The sequence below is a fragment of the Leptonychotes weddellii genome, chromosome 2 (assembly GCF_054177405.1).
Source record: "Leptonychotes weddellii isolate Sample4059 chromosome 2, ASM5417740v2, whole genome shotgun sequence".
Lineage (NCBI taxonomy): Eukaryota > Metazoa > Chordata > Mammalia > Carnivora > Phocidae > Leptonychotes > Leptonychotes weddellii.
In genome coordinates this window covers 113,384,697-113,412,486 of record NC_138370.1, presented here as the reverse complement: position 1 = coordinate 113,412,486, position 27,790 = coordinate 113,384,697, and the positions used below count along the sequence as shown (strand labels likewise).

General features: G+C 40.3%; 1 protein-coding gene across 3 annotated transcripts in view; it reads left to right on the top strand.

Annotated features, from left to right (window-relative positions):
• The window catches only part of HERC3 (HECT and RLD domain containing E3 ubiquitin protein ligase 3), a 110,990-nt gene that overhangs the window by 51,061 nt on the left and 32,139 nt on the right, over window positions 1-27,790 (top strand). For 2 of the 3 annotated variants that reach the window (XM_081812155.1, XM_081812157.1), the window contains exons 6-19: window positions 1,978-2,108; window positions 2,872-3,032; window positions 5,264-5,340; window positions 9,308-9,432; window positions 11,210-11,269; window positions 13,596-13,707; window positions 14,092-14,281; window positions 16,091-16,254; window positions 16,387-16,500; window positions 22,559-22,582; window positions 22,675-22,764; window positions 23,951-24,121; window positions 26,271-26,414; window positions 27,335-27,501. In XM_081812155.1, coding sequence (XP_081668281.1) covers window positions 1,978-2,108; window positions 2,872-3,032; window positions 5,264-5,340; window positions 9,308-9,432; window positions 11,210-11,269; window positions 13,596-13,707; window positions 14,092-14,281; window positions 16,091-16,254; window positions 16,387-16,500; window positions 22,559-22,582; window positions 22,675-22,764; window positions 23,951-24,121; window positions 26,271-26,414; window positions 27,335-27,501 — 1,730 coding nt within the window. The remainder of the gene's footprint in view (window positions 1-1,977; window positions 2,109-2,871; window positions 3,033-5,263; window positions 5,341-9,307; window positions 9,433-11,209; window positions 11,270-13,595; window positions 13,708-14,091; window positions 14,282-16,090; window positions 16,255-16,386; window positions 16,501-22,558; window positions 22,583-22,674; window positions 22,765-23,950; window positions 24,122-26,270; window positions 26,415-27,334; window positions 27,502-27,790) is intronic. The other variant, XM_081812156.1, reaches the window with a different exon arrangement.

The following is a 27,790-nucleotide window of genomic DNA, read 5'->3' as shown; positions in this document are numbered from 1 at the left end:
TATGATCAGGCTGGTATATAGATCAGTGCCACACACTAGATTTTGGGTGTATTTTGGTCTGGTAGAAGAAAGTGCCTCCCAAAATTTTAAAGAAAGAGAAACTTATATATGTACAAAAATAAGGGTTGATATGATGAAGGGATGGAATATGACTATAAAGATGGAAATTATAAAAAATTTTATACAGGGAATTGATAAGTTTGAAAAAAGAAAGAAGAGGATTTTAAAAAAAAAGAAAAAAAGGGAGAGAATGTGATCAGGCAGGGGAGTAGAAAAAACCATACACTAGAGATTTAGGGTATATTTTGATCTGTTAGAAGAAACTCTCTCAAAATTTTAAAGAGAGAACAGCTTATATATATATACCAAAAATACGGGTAACTACTATGAAGGGATTGCCATAAAACGTGAAGAAAAGAATAGCAACAACTCTGAACAGAAAAGCGACCACTTTCTGGAAAGTAGGATGTGTGGAGAAACTGACTCTAAAAATGAAAAATAAAAATGTTTTTTAAAAAAGGGATTGATAAGAAGTTGGTTGAAAAAGGGAAAAAGAAAAATTCAAAAAAAAAAAAAAGAAAAAAAGACAGTTAAAAAAAAAAATTAACCTTGAAAGACTGAAGAATCATGGTAAAAAAGCCATGAATTCTGTGTGCAGTATTCCCCTAGCGCTGGAGTTCTGCCCTTCTCATTGATTGGTAAACTTGGTCTTGGCTGGCTGTTCTCGCTGATCTTCTGGGGGCGGGGCCTGTTGCCGTGGTTTCTAAAAGTCTTTGCCGGAGGCAGAATTGCCTCGCCCTTGCTGGTCCGGGCTAAGTAATCTGCTCGGGTTTGCTCTCCGGAGTTTGTGTTCCCTGCAAGCTTTCCATACAGCTTTGGAGGCGGAGAGTGAAAATGGCGGCCTCCCAATCTCTGCCCCAAGGAGCCGAGAATTTGGGGCCCCGCTCCTCAGTGAGCCTCCAGAGAAAAGCCGCCAGTCACTCCCGTCTCCCTGGTCTCCCGCCGCACTCCGTGCTCACCCGGACTGTGACCGCGCGTTTCTATCTCTGGCACCCGACCCCGTGTGGAGTCTCCAAACCCAGCAGATCCCTGCGGTGCGCTCCCACGCCACTCCTCCCGGGGGAGGAAGGGGAGTCTCCCCGAATCTGCCACTTGTTGGGTCCCTGCTGGAGGAGCAGTGGCCTGACTGTGCCGCAGATCACCGTTTATTGCAACCCCGAGCTGGGAGCCCGCGCCTCGGCTCCGTCTCTGCAGCCGGCTTCCCCGCTCCGATCCCTGGGAGCTCTGCCACACTCAGGCACCCCCGGTCTTTCTGTGACCCCGAGGGTCCTGAGACCACACCGTCCCACGAGGGTTCCACCCCCCGCTTAGCCACCGGAGTGATGTCCCTCAGCGGAGCCGACTTCTAAAAGTTCGGATTTTGTGCTCCGTGGTTCTATCACTTGCCAGAAGCGGCCGACAGAGGCCCCTCCCCCGCCGTCTATCCTCCCGAATATCGCCTCGGATTCACTTCTCCGCATGTCCTACCTTCCAGAAAGTGGTCGCTTTTCTGTTCAGAGAGTTGTTGCTATTCTTTTCTTCAATCTCCTGTTGGGTTTGTAGGTGTTCAGAATGGTTTGATCCCTATCCAGCTGAATTCCTGAGAGGAGACGAAATCCAGGTCTCCTACTCCTCCGCCATCTTGCTCCGCCCCCCATCATCATTGTACTTCTAAACAACTTTCAAAATTTACAGATGGCACATGGTCCCTTGAGCAGTGCTGTCTTTGTTCCATAAAGATGTAGTCTTAATTTCTTTTTTTTTTTATTATTATTTTTCTACTTAACATTCCAAAAGAGGCATTTTGGTGAAGGATCAAGTGAGTGTTGTGTTCTTGTACAGACTGTTGTGATATGAATCTTGTATACAGAGGCTTTTTGAGGAATATACTCAAACTGAGAGATACAATGCAGTCATGTCTTGTTTGTCCCTTGTTAGAGTGGAGGTGTGTTTACCTTTGGTGCGGGTTCCTGTGGGCAACTTGGACATGATTCCATGAATGATGAGGTTAATCCAAGAAGAGTTCTGGAGCTGATGGGCAGTGAAGTAACGCAGATTGCTTGTGGCAGGTGAGTGCCCTGAAGAGCTTCCTAGTGTCTGTTAAGACCTTGAAATGAATCTTGTCTTTGTAATGACAGAGCATGTGGTTAGACCTAATCACTAACATTTTTTTTTTTTAAGATTTTATTTATCTAAAAAGGGAGAGAATGAGCAGGCGGAGAGGCAGAGGGAGAAGCAGACTTCCCACTGAGCACGGAGCCTGACGTAGGGCTCAATCCCAGGACCCCTGGGATCATGACCTAAGCTGAAGGCAGACGCTTAACCGCCTGAGCCACCAGGGCGCCCCTCTAACCACCAGCATTTTAAGAGATCTTAACTGTGTACACAGCTACAGTGAAAGTTTGGAGAAAGTTTGATCTGAGTAAAGTGTGGCAAGGATGGGTTTTAGATGAGTGTAGCAAGATGGGGACATGAGACTTCTTTTGGAATAAAGACTAGGAGGGAGGAAGACATGAAGAAAGGAAAGTGAGAGAGCCTCAAAGAACTTTTTGGAACTTTTGCCTGGTCTACCCTGCTTCTTCCCTGTCATCTCAAAGGCCTAATGCAGCAGGCCATTCAGCCTTTTTCTTATCTTGCCACCTTCCTCATTGCCTAGAGTCTCAGAGATTACAGAGAGCCAGCCACTGCAAAAACAGTCACAAGTCAGTGTAGGGTGGGATTTCTGGGGGGCACCTGTAGGCATTGCTGTGCTCACGTGTGGGGGTTAAAAGTCAGTCTGAATGTACCCTAGTGGTAGAAACTATGCTGATAAGTGAATTTATTTTTCCCCAGACAACACACCCTAGCCTTCGTGCCTTCTTCTGGACTCATCTATGCATTTGGTTGTGGAGCAAGAGGTCAATTAGGAACGGGACACACTTGTAACGTTAAATGCCCATCCCCTGTGAAAGGTTACTGGGCCGCTCATAGTGGCCAGCTTTCAGCCAGAGCCGGTAAGAGTGATTTTCAGTGGAATGTAATGGTATTTTAAATGATAACAAAAAATTGTTTATAGAACATATATCTATATTTTACCTTGGAGTCTTTTGGAGGAAATGAATATGAGATCTTTTAACATCAATCAACAATTATTTGAGTAGTTACTATTCATGAGGTTCTATAATTGAGATCCTAGAGATCTCAATTGAGATTAAGCAAAAAAAATGTTATTTTGGCCCTAAGGACCTTGGTAGTGGTGTATAAATTTTATTTATTATTATTGCTGATAAAGAAAGTTAATGTTTATTGAATACTTAACCAAGCTCCATTACTTATGCTAAGCACTGAAAACAACCTTAAGAATTAGTGGTTATTATTTCATGTTGGCGATGAGGAAGTTGAGGCGTAAGGAGGTTAAGTAACTCATCCAACACCACATAGATTCTGGGGGCAGGAATTAAACCCAGCTCTGCCTCATTCTAGAACCTATGCGCTTAATGCTTATGCTGTTACTTTCCTTTTGCTTTTGCTATTCTGGTCATAACATGACTTGATTTCTTTTTATGCCATTGTTTTCTTCTCTTAAAAATAGTTAAATAGCACATTGTCCATTTCATTGGAAATCAAGATAAGGCAGTCACTCAGTATGAATGACTTGAAATAATAAATCCAGTGTCTGACAAGAAGCTTGGAGAGTCATTAAAAAGAAGTTATTTATTTATTTATTTATTTATTTATTTATTTATTTATTTTAAGATTTTATTTATTCATTTGACAGAGAGAGACACAGCGAGAGAGGGAACACAAGCAGGGGGCGTGGGAGAGGGAGAAGCAGGCTTCCCACTGAGCGGGGAGCCCGATGTGGGGCTGGATCCCAGGACCCTGGGATCATGACCTGAGCCGCAGGCAGACACTTAATGACTGAGCCACCCACGTGCCCCAAAAAAGTGTGATTTAATAATAACTTGATTTTGAAGACTATAAAGTGACTTATGGCTTGATTGGGATTTTTTTAAGCAATAACTACCATAAGTTACCTACTGGATCATAATAAACTTAAGTGCAGGGACTGAGTCTTCTTTGTAAATCTGGCATACAGCACAAGGCCTGGCACAGACTTCTCAGTCAAGAAAGATTTATGGAAAGAATATATGAGCCTCTAAAAATGCAGTGGAACTTGAAATATAAAATAAAGAAGATTTGGTTTGGATGATGTTCCCAAAAGTGAAAGAATGGCTAGGTGTCCTCTTCTCTGTCATTTGTGAATTTCTTTCACACCAAGGCATTGTAGACATGCCAGGAATGCATGTGTTGAAGAAATAAAGCAATTTCATAAACTCAAGTGTTGTATAGGTTAATTTGAAATCATAAATTTTTGAAGTTTAATTAGAACCTAACTTGTGTGATCATAAATTTGTGTTTGGATGTTTGCCAAAATGATTTTATAACGTAAATAGGTAAATTTCAATTCATTATGTAAATGCTGTGGTTTTAGGACCCTTCATGGGAATGTGGGAGCACAGAGGAAGGCATCAAGGAGTATTCCGATTAGAGGAAGTTTGAGCTGTGTCTTAAAGGCTGATTTGGAGTTAGCCAGGTAGAGGACTGTGAGGGAGTGGGCAGTGGTGAGTACCACAGAATCACACAATTTGCAGGAGCACCGTGGCAACTGTGCTCTAGGAGGGCACCAATGTGGAAAGCACAGTGTGCAGGGGGGGTGGTGGAAGGAAAAGATACAGAGATAGGGGAGAGTGCGGTGTATTAGGAATGAAAACAATGTGGTGGTATCGGAGGGTCACCGTGGAATCAGCGTGACGGAAGATAAAGCAGGGTGTAGGAAATGGAGGTCCTTCTATGATAAGCTTCATCCTGAAGGGGCTAAAGAACACCACACTCAGATGTTCAATTATTTCTTAGGCATGTCACTGTTGATATTAGTGACTTTTAAATTTCACATTAGTGGCTGGAAAGATTAGAATGAAGAATTGAAACAACGTCAGGATTAGCTTGCAGTTGGGGAACGGATGGGGGTAGAGTTGGAGGGAGGGATACCATTTTGTATCCATTTATTTTTAATTGAAGTAGAAACAGTTTTGGGGCAGAGAGCGAGGGGAGAAGGTTTCTTCTCTGACATAAGTGAAATGGATAGGAAACCAGTCTGAGTCATATTTTGGAATATTAGAAAAGGGGATCAAGAAAAAAGTTTAATTACTGAAAAATACGCTCTTGAAAATTTTTTTGACAGATCGCTTTAAATATCATATTGTTAAGCAGATCTTCTCTGGAGGAGACCAAACTTTTGTACTTTGCTCCAAATATGAGGTAAAAAATTCTTCCGACTATTATTTTGGGGGTGGAATAATGGTGAACCAGTATTTATTTTAATAAATAATTACATGAGAGCAATATTACTCTGTTTCTACCAATTTTATCTTATTAAGGTAAGCCAACTGGACCTGGAAGACGTTCTCTCCATTTTGCTTTCTTGAAGTGCCAATAACTTCCCTGGTATTTTAATCATAGTTCTAATTTATAATTTAAAATTATTTGTTTATGTCTACATTTGTTCCAAAAGATACTTAAGGAGGCCTAGAGAATTTGCACTTAGTTTGGCATTATTTGACTTTCCCTTTCTTCCCCATTAGGTAGCAACAAATACTAGGTACTTGAGAACTTAGTGGGTTTGTTTGATGTGATTGAGTATATAGTAAATATAAAAGAGATGATGCAGTTTTCAGATATCCTTTATTATTTATCATCTGCTCATAGCACCACACTAAAATTTCACATTGTCTCCGGTGTCACTGTAGTGGGTAAGTCAGAAAGAATGACGTTCCGGTATCTTTCAGGGTTAAAGGTAGAGGAGCCTGTGGTCCAGGTAATCTGTGACAGAGCTGTAATCCCTCCCCTCCTCCTGGACAAGGGAAATCATTCTGAAACCTGGGACACAGATTTGTTTTCTGCCCTCCACTCCCTACCTGGCTTTTGTGCTTCCTCTCCCCTCCCCTCCCCTCCGCCCACCCATTTTTACTCAACCAGCATGTAGGAAGGACCAACCATATGTGGCGCATAGATCTTTATCCTCTCTGGAAGAGCAGGGAAAGGCTGTTTGTGATGATAGAGGAATCAGAATTGGTTGGGAAGAAAATAGGAACTGTGGAGACAAGGGGCCCCTTTGAGTCCTGGAAATTCTCCCCATTCATCTGATACTCTGCCATCTTTAAATACACAATGTTCTTGCCTTCTAGTCAGTATAATTCCGTGATTTGGTAGAAGAGGTTGTGCTGGAGCCCGAGGCTGCAGGTTGGACAGTGGAAACTGACAACTAGATATTTTCCAGGTCAGGAGCCTGGAGAAAGTTCTGTTTAGTGCTGCCATCTGGGGTGATTTGGAACTGCTGCTTTAGACCTATTTTAGGCCCAGCTTCAGTGCTTCACAGAGAAATCTTGAGGAAGACCAAGATTATTTTTCGTTTCTTCAAAATGCCAGTGAAATGAAACATGAAAAGCACTGAATCTCTGCAGGATGGTAACTTTGTCCATAAGTAGAGTTTGAAGTATTCATTTCCCTAAGAAATTGACTTGAATAATATTATCCAATTTTAATTTTCCTATGAAAGCCAATATGGTATCTGGTCTAAGTGATGGGATTTAAAATTATTGTAATTAGCACTGTTGGGACTGGAAAAGAAAACATTGATGAAAAGGATATAAAATAATGTCATATTAGGGGCGCCTGGGTGGCTCAGTTGGTTAAGCGACTGCCTTCGGCTCAGGTCATGATCCTGGAATCCCGGGATCGAGTCCCACGTCGGGCTCCCTGCTCGGCAGGGAGTCTGCTTCTCCCTCTGACCCTCCCCCCTCTCATGCTCTCTCTATCTCATCTCTCTCTCAAATAAATAAATAAAATCTTAAAAAAAAAATAATGTCATATTAGAGAAATAGGGCAGTTAAAGGTTAAACAACTGGTAAGAGTGGTATGCATTAAAAATGTAAGATAAAAAAGAAAAAGAAAAATAGACTATCACTTAGGAAGGTATTGCTCTTTCTTTTTAAAAGTGAAGCCTGTACACATTTACTTACACTGTTAAGCAGAGATATTTGTTTAGACACAGAGACTGATCAAATCATGTGTTTACCCCGTTACCATAACACTTGAAGAATCACTTAACGACCTAACAGAAAGCATCTGTATTGTGACAGGCTCCATTTTTATAAATGCGACTCATTCACTTAATGCCAGGTCTGAGGTAGAAGAGGGGAGGGGAGGAGTTATGTACAGATACTGCTTTGCTACACTGGACTCCACGTCTTGGCAATTCAGTGAGTGCAAAGCATAGCCTCTCCTCCTCCTTTCATGTTGTTTGCTGGGTAGGATTGAAGAGGGAATGTGGTTGGGATGTTAGGTGAGCTTGTGTGTGTGTGTGTGTGTGTGTGTGTGTGTGTGTGTTTGCGCTCACGTGCCTGCAAACCTGCTAGGTGACATAATTCTCTTTTTCTCAACAGTTATTCTCAACCTTGGTTGCCCTTTGAGATCACCTAGGGGCTTTTAAAAAAAAACACTGATGTCTCTAGAGATTCTGATTTAATTGGTCTAGAGTGTGACTTAGCCATCGAGATTTTTGAAAACTCTGGTGATCCAAAGTTGGGAAACACTGACCCTAGATCAAAAAAAATTTTTTTGGCCTGTATATAATTAGAAGGCATAGAAAATTGATAACCTTTTCTTGGGTCCTTAAGTGATTCTGAGATTATACTTCATTCAGGTCACCTGTAGTTTATTGGACATACGATGAAGAATGAGAAAATAGTTCCATGTTTTTATTTTATTGTATGTGTTAGTCTGTTCAGCTACCCCTGTGAATGGGGAGAGTAATTAAAATGTAGATAACAGTGGTTTTAAGGCCAGGGTGAAGAGGCAATCTTGCTTGTATGTTCTCAAGTGTCCATTTTGTCTTGTGATTTTCCTCTGTGTCATTCAAGATGACTTTTGTTCTTTCATAGATGTCCATGGCCATTTTCGTAAAGTAATGATCAAGACCCAGATAATCAAAAACATTGGCAAACATCTCCGATTTGTTATTTGTTACATGCCCTCTTCCTTTCCCATTATTATGATATCTTAACTCACAACTATGGGGAAGTAACCAAGAAAATTTACTTTGGAAGTTGTCTCTCTTTGTGTCGATACAAAGGAAGAAAAAAAACGATCATTTTATGAATTGATGGATGAATGGTTTAATGTAATTTTTCTCTCTTTTCTAGTGACAGTTATGGGGGTATAAGGCACTTTCAACTTTCTTAGTTCTAGATCAAGAACAGGATTTGGGAAATATCAGTGAATAAGATACATTTTAGAAAGTGAAAGTGCTTATATTTTTTTTTAGATCTCTCTGAATAAAGGATGTATAATGCTGTGCAGCACTGGCAATTTTCAAGGCCATTATTGACATGTCCTTTCTGCCACCTTTCTTATAAATGTATACCTATATACTTGGAACAAGAAATTAAGAGGCATTAAGTTTTCATAGATTGTTTGCACTATACATTATAACTGAACTTGACAGAGACACAGCGAGAGAGGGAACACAAGCAGGGGGAGTGGGAGAAGGAGAAGCAGGCTTCCCACGGAGCAGGGCGCCTGCTGCGGGGCTTGATGCCAGGACCCTGGGATCATGACCTGAGCCAAAGGCAGACACTTAATGACTGAGCCACTGAGGCACCCCTAATAATATATTTTGTCGGAGTTTGGTGAATAGTTATGGCAAACAATTAATACCTTAAAAACCTTGATGTTACAGTGATTCAAAGCAGAGGGGAAAGAAGTGTGGAAAAGCCATATTCGGGTTGTTTCTCTGGTGAACAGTCTCTGAAACTGAGATTTATGTTGAGAAAGTTTTTAGGGGTAGTGTGCTCTAGAAAGGGCATCTATTTAGGGATGAAGGAGGCAGGATTGGGCAGAGGGAGAAACTGCAGGTCAGTGTAACAGAGGCCTCAGCCAGTCTCCTTGGGAGCTCTGAAGTTGGGATGGCTCTTCACCAGTCCTGAGTGGAGGCAAGGGGCCTTTGTACTCTCCCTCTCCTTGCTGCCAGATGTTGAAGGGCTAAACCAGTAGCCCCGGTTCTGGAGAGCAGCCCAGCTGGGAGCTGTCAGGAGCTGACACTCTCAGCAGCTGAGGGAGTCAAGAGGGGGATGTGGGCAGTGCCCCCCAGCTCCTGTGAAACCCAAAATGGAGACTATGTCAGCAGAAAGAGAAAAGATCCATCCTACATAATTTCTCTTTTTTACAGAATTCTTCCCCTGCTGTTGACTTCAGGACAATGAACCAAGCACATTACACCAGTTTAATAAATGATGAAACCATAGCGGTTTGGAGACAAAAACTCTCAGAACACAACAATGCAAATACAATCAAGTATGTGGCTGCTTGTTTTCATTTTATTTTTTCCAGAGTACATTGGAATGTCTAGTTTAGTAATTTTCCTTACTTCCATATGAGGTGGTAAATATATGTGGAGTTTTTTATTTTAGGGAATCATTTTTTTTGCCACATATTTCTTGAGGATTTGGTGTCCTTAGCCCCTGATAACATAATGTTCCCCCCATTCTCTCAGAGTGTGTCCCTTAAACTTACCTTGTTCAGATCTTAAAAATCCTCACCGATGAAGGTATGAGTTGGCCTTTCTGCTAAAAAAAAAGCTCAGTGTTATGGTTGTTTACCCCCTGGAGTTTCTTCATATGCATATCCCAGAGCATCCCAAAAGTAAGACAGCTGTTATCTTACCTCATCTTGAATAATTTCTAGCATTTTCACATTGAAAATGATTAGCTGAGATGGTAATTTAATGTCAGGTTGAGAAAATAAAGTAAAAAGGATTGAGGCCTTTTATCAAGTTTATTTTAAGGAGAATTTGTCCCTCACATTTTTATGCATTTTCATTGACTTCCTTAGCATTTCCATTTTTCTGCAGAATCTAATATTTGGGAATGAATGAATCACACTCTGTGTACTCAGTGGTATACACTAAATGCGTATAATACATCTTGCTTTATGACATAGATTATAGTAGGGCAAATGACCAGGGCCCTAAACTTTGGGGTGCACCAGGGGATCATTGGGAATGCCCTCAAGCAGCTCATGTCCTCAGAGTTTCTCTAACCTTAGGTGGCTCTGACGGGGAATTCAGGCTGGGAGGTTGTACGGGTAAGGGAAGGGGACTAAACTCACTGAGGGAGGGGCGGGTGGCTTCCCCTTCTTTTTTTTTTTTTAAAGATTTTATTTATTTATTTGACAGAGAGAGAGATAGTGAGAGCAGGAACACAAGCAGGGGGAGTGGGAGAGGGAGAAGCAGGCTTCCTGGCAAGCAGGGAGCCTGATGTGGGGCTCGATCCCAGGACCCTGGGATGATGACCTGAGCTGAGGCAGAGGCTTAGTGACTGAGCCACCCAGGCGCCCGGTGGCTTCCCTTTTGCTGGGGCCTTGACAGTTTACTCATTCTTGTTTTCTTATTTATAAAATGAGGGGGTGGGAAAAATGATCTCTAGAGAACTTTCTTGACCCAGATTCTATCATTACCGGAAGTTATTGCAACCCCCTTCTTAACCATGTTTTTGTTGTATTCCTTCCCTTTTCCATATACTAACTGAGAGGGTCCAGGCCTCTTCACACACAGTTTCTTTCTGGGTCCTCAGAAAGTAGCTGTTTTCCCAGAACCTCTGTTATCTAGGTAATAGGAATAAACACTCATTTCACTTATTTTCAGTTTCTTTCTCAGATAAGAAACACAATAAAAGGAAATTGTTGTTCATTTATTATTTTGCAAAGACAAATTCTGTGTTTGGGAGATAAGAGCTCAGCTTTTCTTTTGTGATTATATGTTTGGAGATGAGCCGGGGAATATCTTAGATGGTTGATGGTAGAAGAATGTTCAAGATCATTATCAAGTGCAAGAGTCGTTCTTTCAGTAGCTTTGGTACTTTTGATTTTAACACGACTTGTGGAAAATTTAAGTACTTGTCCATTTTGAGACACAATGTTTCTCCACAGCAAATGTACATTTTCCAAGGATTCATCTGGGTAAGAAAGCTGCTGTTAATGAAATCCTGGGATAGATGACTAACCTGTTGTTGGGCTTGAATAACCATTTCTTTGTAATTATTAAAGGCTTACCTACCTTTTTCTTTCTGAGCAGTGGTGTTGTTCAGATCTTATCTTCCGCAGCCTGTTGGAATGGAAGTTTTCTTGAAAAAAAGTAAGTGATTTAGAATCTTAAAAAAATACCCACATGTGATTCAGATACTTACTCAGCAAAGGCCGTGAGAGACTCCTGTTCTCTTTGAGGGTGGTTGGCTTTTGTTTAGTGGATAAGCTGATGATTTGTGCACAAATTGGAATGCCTAATGATGAGCGAGAGGATGTCAGGAAGGGCAACGCTGATTCATGCCTGATGGGCAAAGAGTGAGACTATCTCAGAGAGAGTTGATGTAATCAATAGCAGGATTTCTTAGGGTGTTCTAAAATGGTACCCCCAACATGTATACCCTATTTGTTTTAAATTCTTAGTTCTTTAAGTAATCTCAGTTTCATTGGATTGCTGCCCAAAGGTTTTTCTTTTCTCAAAAAGAGTGAGCTTAGGGGGATGTTCCAAGGAAGCTTTGGGAGCTCCTTGGCCTTAGGTCTAGCTCAGCTCACCAGGAAATTACATTTGGGCTGACTTTCCAGGTAGGAAATAGTGTTTCTTTGCTTGGCCTTGTCACTTCTGCATCTGTCCCCCTCAGGAACCTCATGCAGCAGAAGGTTCTTGTCATGGGTTTTGATCTTCGGTGATCCCAAGTCCTGATCATTTCTCAGTCCTTTTTTGCCAGTGACCAGGTGAATGAAATCCCAAGAAGATTTAGAATTTGGTTCAGTGTGTGAATCCCACTCCCTCCCCCACCAAAAATGTATGTCCCTGACTGGGTTGCAAGAGGTCACTTCAGAAACTCTTCAGTTACAGCTAGAGATTGCCAAGCCATTTACTTGTATTATTAGGGCAGCTGAGATGAGCTCATCCAGTTTATTTCAGATTTAATATTTAGCATTTTCCTCCAGGGAAAACTGTTCTGTATTGTGCTGATGTTGGTCTTTTAGGACAGTGGTTTTCAACCACGCTGATTTATCTTCCGAGGGTATTTGGCAATGTCTGGTGACATTTTTTGGTTGTTCCAATGCGGGGGGGGTATACTACTGACATCTAGTGGGTAAAGACCAAGGATGCTGCCAAGCACCTCACAGTCCTATCCACCCAAGAAAGAATTATTTGGCCCCAAAAGTCAATAGCACCAAGGCTGAGAAACCTTGTTCTAGAAGGATAGGTTTTTATGAAGTTTTGGGATGGCCCTTGGCCAGATTTGTTAGGTTATTCATCTTTAGTTTCATAAATTCCATAGAGATAAATGGGTAAAGCCTTTTTTTTTTTTTTAACTGACAACTGTGCTATTTCAGGACTCCTGCTTATGTAGCTTATGCAGAATGCCTCACAGGAAACCAATTAAAGTGAAGACCACTTTTACAAAGCATAAATACATTTAGATGAAATATTGTTTTTTCTTAACAGTATGGCAGTAAATATCTCTGCATATGGAAGGTTACATAAAGGACACCAGAATTAATTTCTGTGTTTGGGGTAGATTTATTTTTAGAGTAATAACAACAAAAGACCCAACAAACAAAGCCCAAGCATCTCTTTATTTGACCATTTAGGTTTCAATACATATAATTATGACTTTTTTTAATGTTAGAAACTCGACTTATATTTTTATAAATTACAACATTGCTGTCAGATGGTGTTAAAACTATTTGAATGTGTCCATCACTCATAAACAGTAGCCTGTTTTGCAAATAGATAGTTCTTTTGTAATTAATAGATGTGGTAATGTTCAAGAGTAGGAATTTAAAAGAGATACTCTCTAAGTCTCTAAAAGGCTAAGATTTATTTAAGGTTACAAAAAATGATTAGTTGCTAGGAAGTTAAAAACAGTAGCAGTGAATTAGTCCTTGGGTGTATGTAATTGTATCCCTTGTGTAAACTAAGACATTAGCTTTGTATTTGTTGTAGATCTGATTTTTTGAAAAAATTATTAAGAAAAGCTTTAAACGAAGTTTGTTCTACCTGCCATTTGTTGATGAGTGGGCCAGTTTGCACCGGGGATGTGTTTTGCCCCTTGGCACAGCATCTACATCTAGGTCAGTGTACCACAATTACAGTAAAAGGCAAAAATGCAAGAGTAAATCAGGGAAATAACACTCTGCTTATAAATTTCAAGATAGCCTCAAACTGAAATGATGATCCTTGCTTGTACTTTGAATTGAAGAAAAAAAAAAAACACTTGAAAATTTTAAGATCATCTTGAAGAAGGGGTTCCAGAGCTTGATTCTGTTGGGCTTTGTTGAAGTGTAGTATTTTTATGCAGCTTGTCTGCTAGATCAACTTTAAATCTGATCAGTAGAGACAGACTATTTTGTTTCCCTTTTCTAATTCCTGTCAGAGTGTTTGCTTTGTTTTTCTTTTATTACACACTTTTGACATTTTTGTTTAGAATTGATGAACATTTTAAAACAAGTCCCAAAATCCCTGGGATTGACCTGAACTCAACGAGAGTGTTATTTGAGAAGTTAATGAGCTCTCAACATTCCATGATTCTAGAACAGGTAAGTTCTTTACATTTACACAGTATATTTTTAAAAATGCATTTTTGCACTGCAGTAATTCAACTTTCAAGAGAAACAAAAGAGTAAGATAAAAAGGCAAAAATCTTGTATAAATCTTAACTCTAAAATGTTCACTTTGGGAATTTGACCTACCTTTAACTTTCTTCTGAGCTTAACTCTTTCTGAGGAACTGCCCTTCCAGAGTAAGGTCTGCACGGGTGGGGATCTTTGGCTTTTCATTCCACTGATGTATCTCCTGAGCACCCTCAGTGCATACTGAGTGAGTGGGAGTGGAGAGTCTATCGAATAGCTTATGAATTTAGAGATAAGGTGACTAGATCTCAGGCATGTTAGAGTTTCTCAGTATTCTTTTCTCTCGTACAGATCTTGAACAGCTTTGAGAGTTGCCTGATTCCTCAGTTGTCCAGTTCACCACCAGATGTCGAAGCCATGAGAATCTATTTAATACTACCCGAATTCCCCCTACTCCAGGATTCCAAGTATTACATAACGTTGACTATTCCCCTGGCCATGGCCATTCTGCGGCTGGATACAAACCCCAGCAAAGTATTAGGTGAATTTGCGAAACCCAATACCAGTGGCTTTGCACTTTTTATTTAATTGGTGTGACCACTGGCTCTCAGTGGACTGAGATCTGAGAATCTATTGTTGCAATTTAATATGCTTAACACTCAAATCTTACCTTTCTTTGCTGCTGTCTTCTAACTGGCTGTATTTGCACGATGAGCAAATTGAACCGTTATTTCGGTTACTTGAAATGATTCATGCCAGACTAATCTTGATATTTAAATATTCACAAGGTTAGATTATCCAACTTTAAGCTACTTTTTTCACCTCCTACATTTGCTAGTAGTTAATAGTGCCTCAAAAATTAGTGTCCATCTGTTGGTCTTTCTCCTAAACCTAATTAGGGGGTGGGAGTGAAATGAACAGTTTGGTGTGATGCACAGGTCTCCAAAAGAGGAGAGGAAGAGAATGACCTAGTGGAGACTTACCAAATGTTTGTTCTGTTTTTCTTTTTTAGGACAGTTGAGTCCACACTGATTTTTGCAGGCCACGGACACTTTGCTGAGATAAGAACCTTCCGTTCCTCAGTGAATTGGAGAGTGTCTCTCGTGGGAGTAGCGCCTGAGATGTTTTTATTAATCAAGTGCAGAAAGTCTGTCACCCGGCTTTTCCCTTTTTTTCCCCCCCCCCCGGTAAATTTTTTTTTAGGTGTTCATTGCAACTCAGTAACTTCTGCGTTCCGTGTGGACTAGGATGTTACTTGAGTGTGTCTCCCCATGAATAAAGAGACCTGTGTTCCTGAGGATGGAATCCCGGCTTTTCCATATTGCTTCCACCTTTGCAGAAGATATAAAAACAGAAATAATAATGAAAGCACTAGGAATATGTTAGTCCTTCATTTTGCTTTTTTAAGATCAAAGCCCTTTGGGGGGCGTATTTTTTCAGGTGTTCTAGTAGACTATGAGGTAGAGAGATGGCAGTCTCCGAAGGAATATTACCTGACGTTTAGGTTTTGGTTTTTTTTTTAATTTTAATTTTTTCCAGGTAGGGCCACACAAAGAGATCAGAATTGTTCAGTTTTACACTTGTTTTTAACTTCTAATTAAAGAAATTTAAATTTAAAGGAATATCCCAAAGTACAGAAAACACTACAGGTATCCATTCACACAAAGATTCATGATTATCAATATTTTGCCCTTTCGGTTTTCTGTATTCCCCCGACCACCACCTTTTTATTTTCCTGAAATATTTGTTTAAAAATCGTAGACATCCTATCATTTCATCCTTTAAGTATTTCAGTATGGCTGAATTTACTTCTGACAATGTAGAAACCAATGCTATAGCCTTCTTGTCTGGTTATGAGAAAGCATAGTTTGGGGAGAGACAGAAATAGTAGTTTTCAACTAATGGTGCCTCTTGAGGGAAGGCATGAATGCCATACTGGCGCTGTTATCAGGGCCATGTGGCCCTTTGCATCCCTCCTACAGGATGTGGGTGGAGGCTGAGGTGGGGGCAGCAAGGATGAGGATATCTGAATGCTCCTGCCCACAACAGGTGTAGCATCTTGTCCACACAGACCTTTGGAATTGAACTTTTAGCTTAGCTTTCTGAATGGGTCTTGGAGGGAAAAAAAAAAATCAGGTCAAGCGCTATGAAAAAAGCTCTAGGGATTCTTGTGGATCTCCTGCTCTCTCCAGAAATGCTTTAATGGATTCTTTTTAAAGTCAGTTTTGGGAAACTGTATTTTAGACTAATGTTCATTTTCTAGCCGGAGCAGTTTTTAGCTAGTAGGCAGAAGACGTAAATACTTGATCAAGGATATGTGTTGAAATATGTCTTTTCTTTCTTCCTAAAGATAACTGGTGGTCTCAGGTATGCCCAAAATATTTCATGAAGCTGGTAAACCTCTATAAAGGTGCAGTCGTTTATCTGCTGAGAGGAAGAAAGACATTCTTAATTCCTGTACTGTTTAACAATTATATTACAGCAGCTCTCAAGCTCCTGGAGAAGTTATATAAGGTGAGCATAGAGAGGAGCCAGTGGGGAGAGGGGTGAATAGATGGTAGGCTCAAATGTCCTACTGAGGTTGTCCATGGAAAGCCCTTTTTCAGTTGTCTGGGTTTTAATTTTCCTTATTTTGTTCTTCATCAGGTAAATATCAAAGTGAAGCATGTGGAGTATGATACATTTTACATTCCTGAGATTTCCAGTCTTGTGGACATTCAGGAAGACTACCTCATGTGGTTCTTGCATCAAGCAGGCATGGTAAGAATTCACGTAAAGCACATCTTAAAGCTGTAGTCTTTTCTCAGAGTACAGATGAGGATGAGAAGAGCACATCTGAGCCCCAAATTTGTCCTTGACTTTGGGGTTAATGTCAAAATGTTTTGGCTGGCTTTGCATTCTTGAAACTTTGAAGTGCTTTGAGAAATCATAAATGATCAGTAAGGAGTCATAAATGGGTCATCAGCCAGAATGGTACAAATCTTAATTAGTTGCCAACATTTTAAAAATCAAGGTATCTAAAGTAGTCACAGTTGTAGAAGCAGAAAGTAGGGTGGTGGTGGCTGGGGCCTGAGGGAAGGGAAATGGAGCGTTGTTTAGTAGGTATAGAACTTCAGCTTTGCAAGATGAAAAAGTTCTGGAGATCTGCCGTGTAATAATGTGAATATAGTTAGCACTACTGAATTGTACACCTAAAATGGTAAAGATGGCAAACTTTATGTTACATGTCTTTTACTACAAAAAAGGCAAGATACTTAAAATGAATTTCTAGCTTTTCTTGAAACTTGGAATATCTGGCAGCATAACCTGTCCTCCCAGATGGTACCAATTGGCTGGAGTTCAATGGTGGCTCCTTAGACGAGGCTTCCCTGTGCCACAGTCCACACTGCCCCTTGATTCTGACATTGAGAAAAGGATCATTTGCTAATTACCATCTTCTGATAGCTAACTTACTTCAGTTGTCTTGTGTTGGCACTTGAATTCTGTAGACCACCTCTGATTTGCGATTATGGATGTGAAGATGTCACCTGTCCCTGACCTAGCTGTCACCGTATGTTAGATATGCCACCCAAGGGACTGCGGATTCCTGCCTGCCGCCATGACTTAGCAAGAGGTGCTCAATTTGATTGCAGACTGGCTTGGGATCTCTGCATGGGTTTTTAGGACCTCCCCTCTGTGGGCTCTGTGTAAATTGGAGTTATGTCAGAAAACCGAATGATGATTTGGTTACTGTATTTAGTGAAGTGATGTGCAACAGATACGTTTGATGTGAGTCCTTGCCAGTTTAACAGATTCATCACCAACATTTAACAGATTCATCACCAACATTTCCCTGTAGTGTTTTTGGAGGGGAGTAGTGGTCTCTAATAGCAAGGTGTATAAATAGGTTTATTTAACTTAGAAGATTATTTGGTTTGTCAAATAATAGATGATCAGTGCTAGACACAGTGTGTTTTTTAAATTTAAATTCAATTAACATATAATTAACATATAATGTAATATTTGTTTCAGGGGCACAGGTCTGTGATTTACCAGTCTTGTACCCAGGGCTCATTACAACACATATCCTCCCGATGTCCATCACCTAGTTATGTGTTTTTAATAAGCTTTATGATAACCTTGAAAAAACAAAATACTCCTCAATAAAAATGAGTTCGAGTCTTTTAAATGGGTTTACATGGGAAATTTAACATGCAAGCTAGCAATGAACTCTGCTTTCACCTGCTAATTTAGAAATTGGAAAAAAAAAGCTTTTCTGTTTTATCAACTTGTGAGTAACTATTCATGGAATAATAAAATGTTAAGAGCTGAAATAAGCTTTATGAATTATTTAGGCTGTTTTGTTTCTCGGTGAGGAATTAGAGGCCCACAGAAGTTAAACAGTTTTTCCAATTGTTTAAGCAATTTAGTTAGCTTCATAAAAGCCAGTTCTTCTGACTTTGAATCTACCCTTTCTGTGACTGGATGCTGAATAAAATACTTCTAATGAACCCTAATTCTTTTTGCCACCAAAAAAGAAGTTGCTGGTGTTAGAAATGTAGATTATCATGATTGCAGTCTGTGAATGGTGGTACTTAAGTGAGCAACTTTGGCTTTCTTTTAGATTCCACATAGAAGTGATACCATATAGTATTTGTCTTTCTCTGTTTAGCTCATTTCACTTGGCATAATGCCCTTCAGGTTCACGCATGTTGTTGCAAATGGCAGAATTTCATTCTTTTTCTATGGCTCAATAATATTTCTGTGTGCGTGCATGGGTGTGTGTGTGTGTGTGTGTGTGTGTGTGTACATCACAATAAATGGCTTTACCTGTCAAATGTTTCAGTGTGGTAGTAGCCAAGGCAGTCTAGCATATAGTTCAGAGCACATGCTGTAGTCAAAAAGAACTGGGTTCAGATCTCAGTGGTGGCCTACTACCTATGCTGTCTTAGGCAAGTTACTTAATTCTTATAGTCCTGGTGTCCTTATTTATAAATGAGAATTATAATAATATCATGAGAATTAGATGGGAGAAAGCATGGGAAGGCTTTACTTGGCAGGGTACTTAGTGGCGTGTATATAATAAGCCCTCACTAACTAGTTTTCAGTAAGCAGCTCTGGGTCACCTAATGTGTGTCATGAGCCTCCTGGTCACTGGGGACGGAGACATGTGTAGCATGTGGTGGTTCCCTCTGTGGGGTATTCAGTGCAAAGGCAGCAGTGAAAAAGGCATTACAAAGCTGTGTAACCCTTGTGTGTAAAGGGCTATGGAGCACAAAAGGAACATTCTAGAATGGCTGATTTTTGCTCATTTTAAAGACTTGTTTTAATTTATTCCAGAGAGAGAGCGAGCGAGCAGAGGGGGAGGGACAAGTGGACTCCACGCTGAGTGCGGAGCCTGATGTGGGGTTCCATTTCAGGACCCTGAGACTTAACTGACTGAGCCGCCCAGGCGCCCTGATTTTTGCTCATTTTAAAGAAGAGGTGGTAGTGGTTTGTTTATTTCAGTTAATAAACTGCCAGCTTCTACACTTGAAAACCGAAGAGCACATAGAATGAGTGGCTCCATGGGCTCCCATGGAGGGCAGCACAAGGGAGAAAGTCAATGACAAAGAAAATGCTTCCGAAGTAAAAGCTAGAATCGAGTTGACATCTTGCTGTATGTGTCACATGGGGACAGTGGTTCGGCTCCAGGTACCGTGTTGTGCACGGGTGAGACAAGGCCACTGTTTAGCCTCAGCATCATGCAGTGATGCTGGGAAGCCAGATTTGTCTATGACAGGTACAGGAGCACCTGGTGGCCGGCCCTAAGGCAGAGTTAGCTGTGTTTTCTCCTCATGCTGCAGATGTTTGTACAGTACCTCCTGTCCCCAGCCAGCCACAGCCATGCTTAGGAAATGTGGACTTGGAATTAAAAAAAGAAGAAAAAGATATTCCCAGTTCCCCAGTTCTGTACCATGTACTTATTCCATGCTTCTGTTTAATATACTTTTGAAAATGAAATAAGGTCACAGTTTAACTCCGTTTCAAGCAGGAACACTTGAAATATGATCCATCACCAGTACTTTGCTAGTTTTATGTTTGTTAGACTCATTTTGGGGGAGTGGATGGCCCAGGACCAGCAGCCTCCTCCCTGAGAGGATCGCATATTCTTATCAGTTCACACTCATCCTCCTACGTTAGGGAGAGCAGCCGTAGAGCAAAATCCTAACGCTGCTGTTGGAACATTTATTTCATGTAATACAGAAATGCCAGTACTAATAACATTTCTAAAATAGTTAGCATTTACAGAATAAAAATCAGTGAAATTAAATGATTATATTTCAAATACAAGACCCATAGACTTATAAAAAATTGTAGACCTTCTACGTATAAATAGACCTTTACAGGGATGCCTGGTGGCTCAGTCGATTAAGTCGCTGGCTCTTGATTTCGTCTCATGTCATGATCTTGGGGTCATAAGTTCGAGCTCCGCGGCTGGCTCCGTGCTCAGCAGAGAGTCAGCTTGGGATTCTCTCTCCCTCTTCCCCTCCCCCCCTCTGGCTCTCTCTCTGTCTCTCTCTCTCTCTCTGGGTAAATCTTTAAAAAAAAAAAATGGACCTTCATATGGGTCTGCTCCTTCTTTTGGCTGAATAGCCTTCCTTCCTTTGACTTCCTTAGAGCTGGCACTGTGGCCCTCCCCTGGAGTGAGGAGGGTCTTATGGACCATCAGGTCTCTGGCCTTGGCTCTGGTTCCTAACCGAGGAAGTTCTGGATTTTTTGGCAGCCATCACCCTCCCCTCCCCTACCCAGAGAGGATGGTGACCTTACCCTCCATTTAACTCCTCTCCTTCCACAGAAGAGACATCAGCCTACTTCCAAAACTGGGCTCTTGCAAGGCTGAAGGGGTCAGGTGAGGGGTGATGGGAGGGACTGGGACTGAGGAGGTAGATGTTGGAGGAGACCTGGGCGGGCTTGTGGTGGGGCTTGCAGCAAGAGGGCAGCAGGATGGTCTGAGAACTGCAGTGGGCCTGGAGAGGGCCAGGACCTCCAGACAGACCTGCTGACTGATCTCTGAAATAACTATCCTATCCTAACAAAAATACCGGTATTAAAGAATACTCGGTACGCGGTGATGCTATAATGCCCGCAACTGTTTTTGCGGTACCTCTGGTCACTTCTCTCCCAGTCACTTTTACATTTGAAGTGTTCAGAACTTTTATCTTGCTTTATAGACCAACACACATTAACGATTTTTTTTTGTCCCTTGAGAATAAGCAAATAATGCTTAGTTCTGAATATTGCCACTCTTGTAAACCCACTTCCCTAGGATGCTCCTCCCTGGGTACCTAGACTAGATCACTTTGTGAAGTGCTGTTTTATGGTATGTGGGCTTTTTTTTTTTTAGTGATTTCAGTTCCTAAATTCCAAATAATTAGATATAGTAGGTATGAGAATGAGCCAAATTAGCCTGGATTATATATATGCATGATTCCATACCTTGTCTCACTGGACTAGAATCATCTCTCCAGTTAGGGTTTCTTAGTCTAGGGAAATGTTCCAAGATCTCTAAAGGAACTTAGTTCCAAAGGATTAACAGGATGGATTTTAGTGAAAATTGCTATTAAATGATTTCATCGAAATACACACAAACACAAAAGGAGGTAGTTCTACACTTCTTACTCAGTAGCCTTTCAACAATTATAGAACCAAACCAAATCTACAAATTAAATGCAGACAAGAGTCTAAAATCAATAAAATGCAGATTAGCCTTTTGATTAAATTTGACAGCAAAAACATCTTATTGAAACCCATTGCACTGGGGAGAGGAACTGCCTGCTGTCAGGCCTTGGGTGCCTGAGTTCCCCCAGCCTATCGGCCCTGGGATGACTCAGCTCTGTTCTCTTTTCAGAAGCTATGCAACCTTCCTTCATGCAGTGGGCCGAGACTGGTCTGGCCTCTTCCTGGGTGCAAATGCATCCCTGACAGAGGAAGACTGCTTTTCTTCTTTTTCATTACCCTTGGACAATTAAGTATATATAACATGACACCAGTGCAATCATTAAAATAAATGAAAATCATCACAAGGAGGTTGTTCAGAATGCATTTTCATTAGTTTTGTTTAGGATATCCTTTTAAAGAACTCACAGAATTTTTAAAAATTCCTAGAGCACTCTCAGATCTCTGAAAGTAAGTCTGCAGTTTTCTGTTTGAGAAATACTGCTGCAGATCAACAAATGTATATTGTTGATGTTTTTGTTGTAGCTATGTTTCATTTGTGATTGTTGTTATTTATTGTTATTCCCATCCTCAAAATTTTATTTAGATTTATTCACATACTGATGGAATATCTTCTATAGGCCAAGCACTAGTCTAAGTGCTGAGTCAGGGACAGCTTTCTAAATATTTGTTTTCTCCTAATCATAACAGCTGCGTGCGCGTGTGTGTGTGTAAGAAGGAGATGTAACATGACGACAAATAAAATGCAATCTGCATTATCTATTTTACCCAACAAAATTAATATCTGAAGTCAAGGTTGTAAAGCTCCTGTTTTGGAATTAGATTTCTTAAAAAAGAGCATTCTATTAATACTGTAAATTATGGAGTCAGTGAAATGGTCTTTAAAGGTCCTTTAAAATTTTTTATACTTGTTTTTATATTTTTTTCTCAGTCTGTACCCATCAAAACATCTGGTCTGTTCCATCAAAAACCAATCAGCCGTTCAAATGGTGTTCGCTCTCTGCATGGGCAAATAGTCAGATCGGTTATATGTTTTGTTACTTATATTTTATACTCGCAGGGGGTAGAAAGTTCAGGTTTTGCAATCCAAGTAAGAGACTTTTTATTTTTCTTTACACAGAAGGCTAGACCATCTATAATACAGGTAAACGATCCATTTTTCCTTTACTTACATATTTTTCTAGCAGTTTTCTCTGTGGACCACTATAATATCGCCAGTAATATGTTTTATTCTAGGATACTGTCACACTTTGTTCCTACCCTTTCATCTTTGATGCCCAAGCCAAGACCAAAATGTTACAGACCGATGCTGAACTACAGATGCAGGTATCATATTTTAAAAATCATTTCCTCCTCTTACTGTGTTCTGTTCATCCTAAGCATTCTGTTGTAACTTTTACTAACAGGAGAGAGTCTAACAGGGCCATTATAACTTTTTAGAACTATTTTAAGTTTTTTCAGCAATTTTATGTTGAATATAACACATACATGAATGCATGTTTACCTGGATCTGGGTTTGGCAAGCATTTTCATAAAAGGCCATATAGTAAATATTTTAGTCTTTGGGGGCCATGCAGTCTATCTCAACTGTTCAACTATTTCATGTTGTAATATGGAAAGCAGTGATAGAGAATAAGTAGATGAATGAGCATGGCATTTTTCCAATACAATTTTCTGTACACTGAAATTTAAATTTTATATAATTTTTACATGTGAAATATTCTTTTTTTTTTCACTTTTTTCCCCAATCATTTAAAAATGAAAAAAAAATTATTATTTCAAGAGCTGTACAAAAACAGGCAACAGGCTGGATTTGGTCTGCAGGCCATCTTTTGCTGCCCTGGTGGAGATAGGGCAATAATTAAATGGAGCTTGGTAATTCTTTATTGATTAAAAACTGAAGTTACAGAGATTTGTTTAACTTATTTTAAATATACACTTTTATTATAAAATGTAATCGGTTTTGATAAGCTTACAAAGACATTTGTGAATTAATAATCCAAATCTACCAGTTCCTATTGTTGGTAGGTATATCTCTTCATTTATCCCTCTCTCTCTCTGTCTCTCACTCTCTGTGTGTATCTGTACATACATGTCTGTTTTCACAGTGACCTATCCATGATATTGTCAATTTAAAGGCATTCCAGAGAAAGTGGACAGTTTTCAAAGAATGAAAGCTGTTTAACTCTCCATCATGTTTCTCCTACTCTGATGATTACTTCAGTCTTAATTAGCTGGTCTCAGTCATTTTCATGGGACTGGTTATGGGTCCTATGGTTCATAAACTTTCATTTAATTTCTTTTGGTTCAGATTAGGAAGATTTGTGTGTTTTATAAACATGAGTAACTTAGAAAATCTGGAAAAGTTAAAGGGAAAATCAGAAAGAACAGAATGGAGAAGCATTCAGCCTGCTCCCCACCCACCCCAGATCCAAAGGCACAGGTGATTGCTGCCCCAGCCCCGCTCCCAGGTGCACTCTGAGTAATTGTGTTCTTGGCTGTGCTGTTCCAGGTGGCGGTCAATGGAGCTAACCTGCAGAATGTCTTCATGCTTCTCACCTTGGAGCCTCTGCTGGCCAGAAGCCCCTTCCTGGTCCTTCACGTTCGCAGGAACAATCTCGTTGGAGATGCCCTAAGAGAGCTGAGCATTCATTCTGATATTGATTTGAAAAAGCCTCTCAAAGTGAGCCCTTCATTTTATTCCTCTAAATATCTTCCAGGATTTTCTTTAAACAGTGTTGATGAAACAGCAGAGGTCTTATTATGAAAATTGTGGAGTACAGCCATTCATGATTTCTTTCATTCATTTGACAAGAATTTAATCACCTCCTTCTGTCAGATCATCGAACAGAACATCTCAACATACCATCAGATAAGAATGCCAGTGGATTACTTGAGGGATTATAGGGCTTTCTTTGTCTGCTGTCTTGGGTGTACCTGCTTCAGCTCTACCAGAAACAAGCCAGCAAGAGCAGAACTAAAGCTTCAACTAGGCGAAACTATCCAGTCAGCATCTAGGAAGACTTTGGTTGTCAGATATTGAAGAGAAAGAAGGAAAAACCTAGAATGGAAAGGTAGTGAAATTGGGAAGCTGTTGACCTATCATGATAGGCACTCTCAGTACCCTGAAATTACTGAATTAAAATTTTTTCTCTCCTCATAGACCTTGCATGTTTGTGTTACTACTTACTGTATTCCCAGGGCTTAGCACAATGCTTGGTACCTAGTAGGTGGTTCGATTAATGTTTAATGAATTATCTGAAGTTGTTTTTTAAGCCCTTTATCTTTCCCTTCAGATGATTTCCAGATCTCTGTTGCCATTCCTGTTGTAAACTCTGATTTTCAAAAGGTAGTGTAGGCAAGGAACTGATGGTCTTCATGCTATTGTCACCCTTTCCAGAACATCCCATGAGTGGCATCAATCTCCTCTGTCTGCCTGGGAGTTCTCCCTGCAACTTCTGGGTTAGATTTTTGATATCACAAAGAGAGGGCGCCTCCCTTTGCCCTCTGTTTTCAGTCAGTAATTCAGATGAGACCCTTGTTGCTTCATAGCACATCTGAGTTAAGTCTTCTGCTGGCATCTGTACAATCGAGGTCCTAGTGTCTGTCCCCACCTTTGCTCCTGTCCTGCTCTCAGCAGCCTGGAACCCAGCCACAAGGATACACTTTTTCTTTTTCTTTTTTTCCCTTGTAATTCTATAAAAGAACTTATTGGAAGTCTACATTTAGATATTAAATGTTTACATTCAGTTTGATAGGAATGTAATCAAGAGTTAACTGAGCCTTTGTCTTAAAAGTTCATCTGTTTGAGTCTTATACATATTTTTTACATCTTCAAGATCTAATCAAAGTTCTTCTGCCTCTTTTGCTTTTTCTCCACACATCTGCAGAATAGTGTTGAAGGATATACTTTTTCAAATGCTATTTTTAGCTCTGTGTCTGAGCCCTCGGCTGTAAAATGGGGATGATAATAGCAGTCCCTACACATGAGGCTGCTCTCATTAGGTTAATAGGGTTTAAATGCTGGCATATAACAAACTCTCAATAAATCTCCTTTGTTGGTCTGCTGTAGCTGTTACTGTGATGATCCTTATGGGTCCGGGATGCCCTGCATAGATGTGGTTATAGCCCCTCACAGAACCCAAGTCTGTGCCTCCTTCGAATGCCCTCCTTCCGTCCATATGCATCAGTTCCTTCAAGAGCCCCACTGAGAGAGATTTCTTCTGGAAGGTGTTCCTTTACTCAGTTTAATCATTGCTTTTTTCTATGTGCCAGAACATTTACCTCTCAATATATTTGATTCTTGGAAAATAAAATATAGGGGCGCCTGGGTGGCTCAGTCAGTTAAGTGTCGGTCTTCGGCTCAGGTCACGATCTCAGTCCTGGGATTGAGCCCCACATTGGGCTCCTTGCCCAGTGGGGAGTCTGCTTTTCCCTCTCCACCCCCCCCCCCCCCGGCTCATGCCCTCTCTTTCTCTTAAATAAGTAAAATCTTTAAAAATAAATAAATAAGTAGAGAGATAGATAGAAAATATATTCTCCAATTGATTATTTTATGTTTGCCTTACTGCCCCAAATAGATGGTAAACTTTCCATGGACATATGGTAAACTTCTGACTTCCTTTGTATTCCTTGGAGTACCTAGTAGAAATTTTGTGTGTCTGTAACTGCCTTGTTAATAATCAGCACATACACCTTGCAGTTTTCATTGCATCAGTGTATTCTCTGTTATATATTTCTTGCTTTGTCCTGACTTTGGAAAGAGTTTGCTAAAAAAAGATAAAACATCAAAGATTTCCCTGAAGTATTAATTTTACTTTCATTATTTTAAGGTAATCTTTGATGGTGAAGAAGCAGTGGATGCTGGTGGTGTCACAAAGGAGTTCTTTCTTTTACTGTTAAAAGAACTTTTGAATCCTATCTACGGAATGTTTACCTACTATCAGGATTCAAATCTCTTGTGGTTTTCAGATAAGGTAAGTTAGTGATATTGCAGTTAAACAGATGGATTGCATTAGATTTTCTTTTTGTGGTCAGACCAATCCCCTGACTTCTGACTTTACAAAGGGGAGCATAACAAAGATAATTTAAACAGTCTAAATAATGTATCTAGTCTTCATTTTCACTTGTTGCCAAGATCTCATGTATTTTGTCACCAATCAGCCCCATTTCCCTTCCTGGTAGGTAAGAGCCAGGTTTTGTTATTCTTTGAAGGGTAAAAAGAACACAGTGTGATAAAGAAATGAGTTTTATGACATGTGGAAAGTGATAGACAAGTACGTCTTACTTTAATAATGTGGTATGTGTGTGAATACTTACACAAAAACAGGCACACATGTTATTTTTGAAAATTCAGTAGGAGAGCTAAGCTTTAAATGGCATCTAATTTTAACCAGACTATAATTTAGTTCTTTTTTCTGTTGGAGTTTTCTCCCTAGATCTGCACTGTTTCAAAAATGTAGCCATTAGCCACATGTAGGTATTTAAATCTAAATTTTAGTTAGTTAAAATTAAATAATGTTTAAGATTTCTTTCCAAAGTTGTGTTAGCCACACTTCAGGTGCTCAGTAGGTGTAGCTAGTGGCTGGGTGATGGCACAGCATGGAATAGACTGTTCTCATCAGAGCAGAAAGTCCTGTTGGGCAGCGTTGCTCTAGAAGATGATCTGCTCTTCTCTGTGTTGCTAGATGAGCTGTAAATGCTTAGCTTTGTCTAGGTTGCAGTTTTTGGTGGTGTTGCAGGGTGTCTCTCTGCTTCAGAAGGTGACTGAGTATTAATGAGGTCTTTATTCTTCTATACTGAAAATATTCTGAGGTAAATGGCAGTGTTTTGAGGGCTGCAAGCAGTGCATTCCTTTTTTTTTTTTTTTTAACACGTTTGCATACATACTGAAAAGTGTTTTGTAGAGCACAACTGGTTTCACTTGATTGGCATAACCTGTGGACTAGCCATCTACAACTCCACTGTGGTCGACCTCCACTTCCCATTGGCTCTCTACAAGAAGTTACTGAACGTGAAGCCTGGCTTGGAAGACCTGAAGGAGCTCTCACCCACTGAAGGAAGGTACAAAGCTAAAAGATGGGGACTGCTCTGGCTGCCTGTGGCACAGGGATTAAAGGTTGAAAATACCACATGGACAAGCTTGAGTTTATCAAACCATATGGCTAGACTCTTTATTTATTTATTTTTTTAAGATTTTATTTATTTATTTGACAGAGAGAGACAGTGAGAGAGGGAACATAAGCAGGGGGAGTGGGAGAGGGAGAAGCAGGCTTCCCGCCGAGCAGGGAGCCTGATGCGGGGCTCAATCCCAGGACCCTGGGACCATGACCAGAGCTGAAGGCAGACGCTT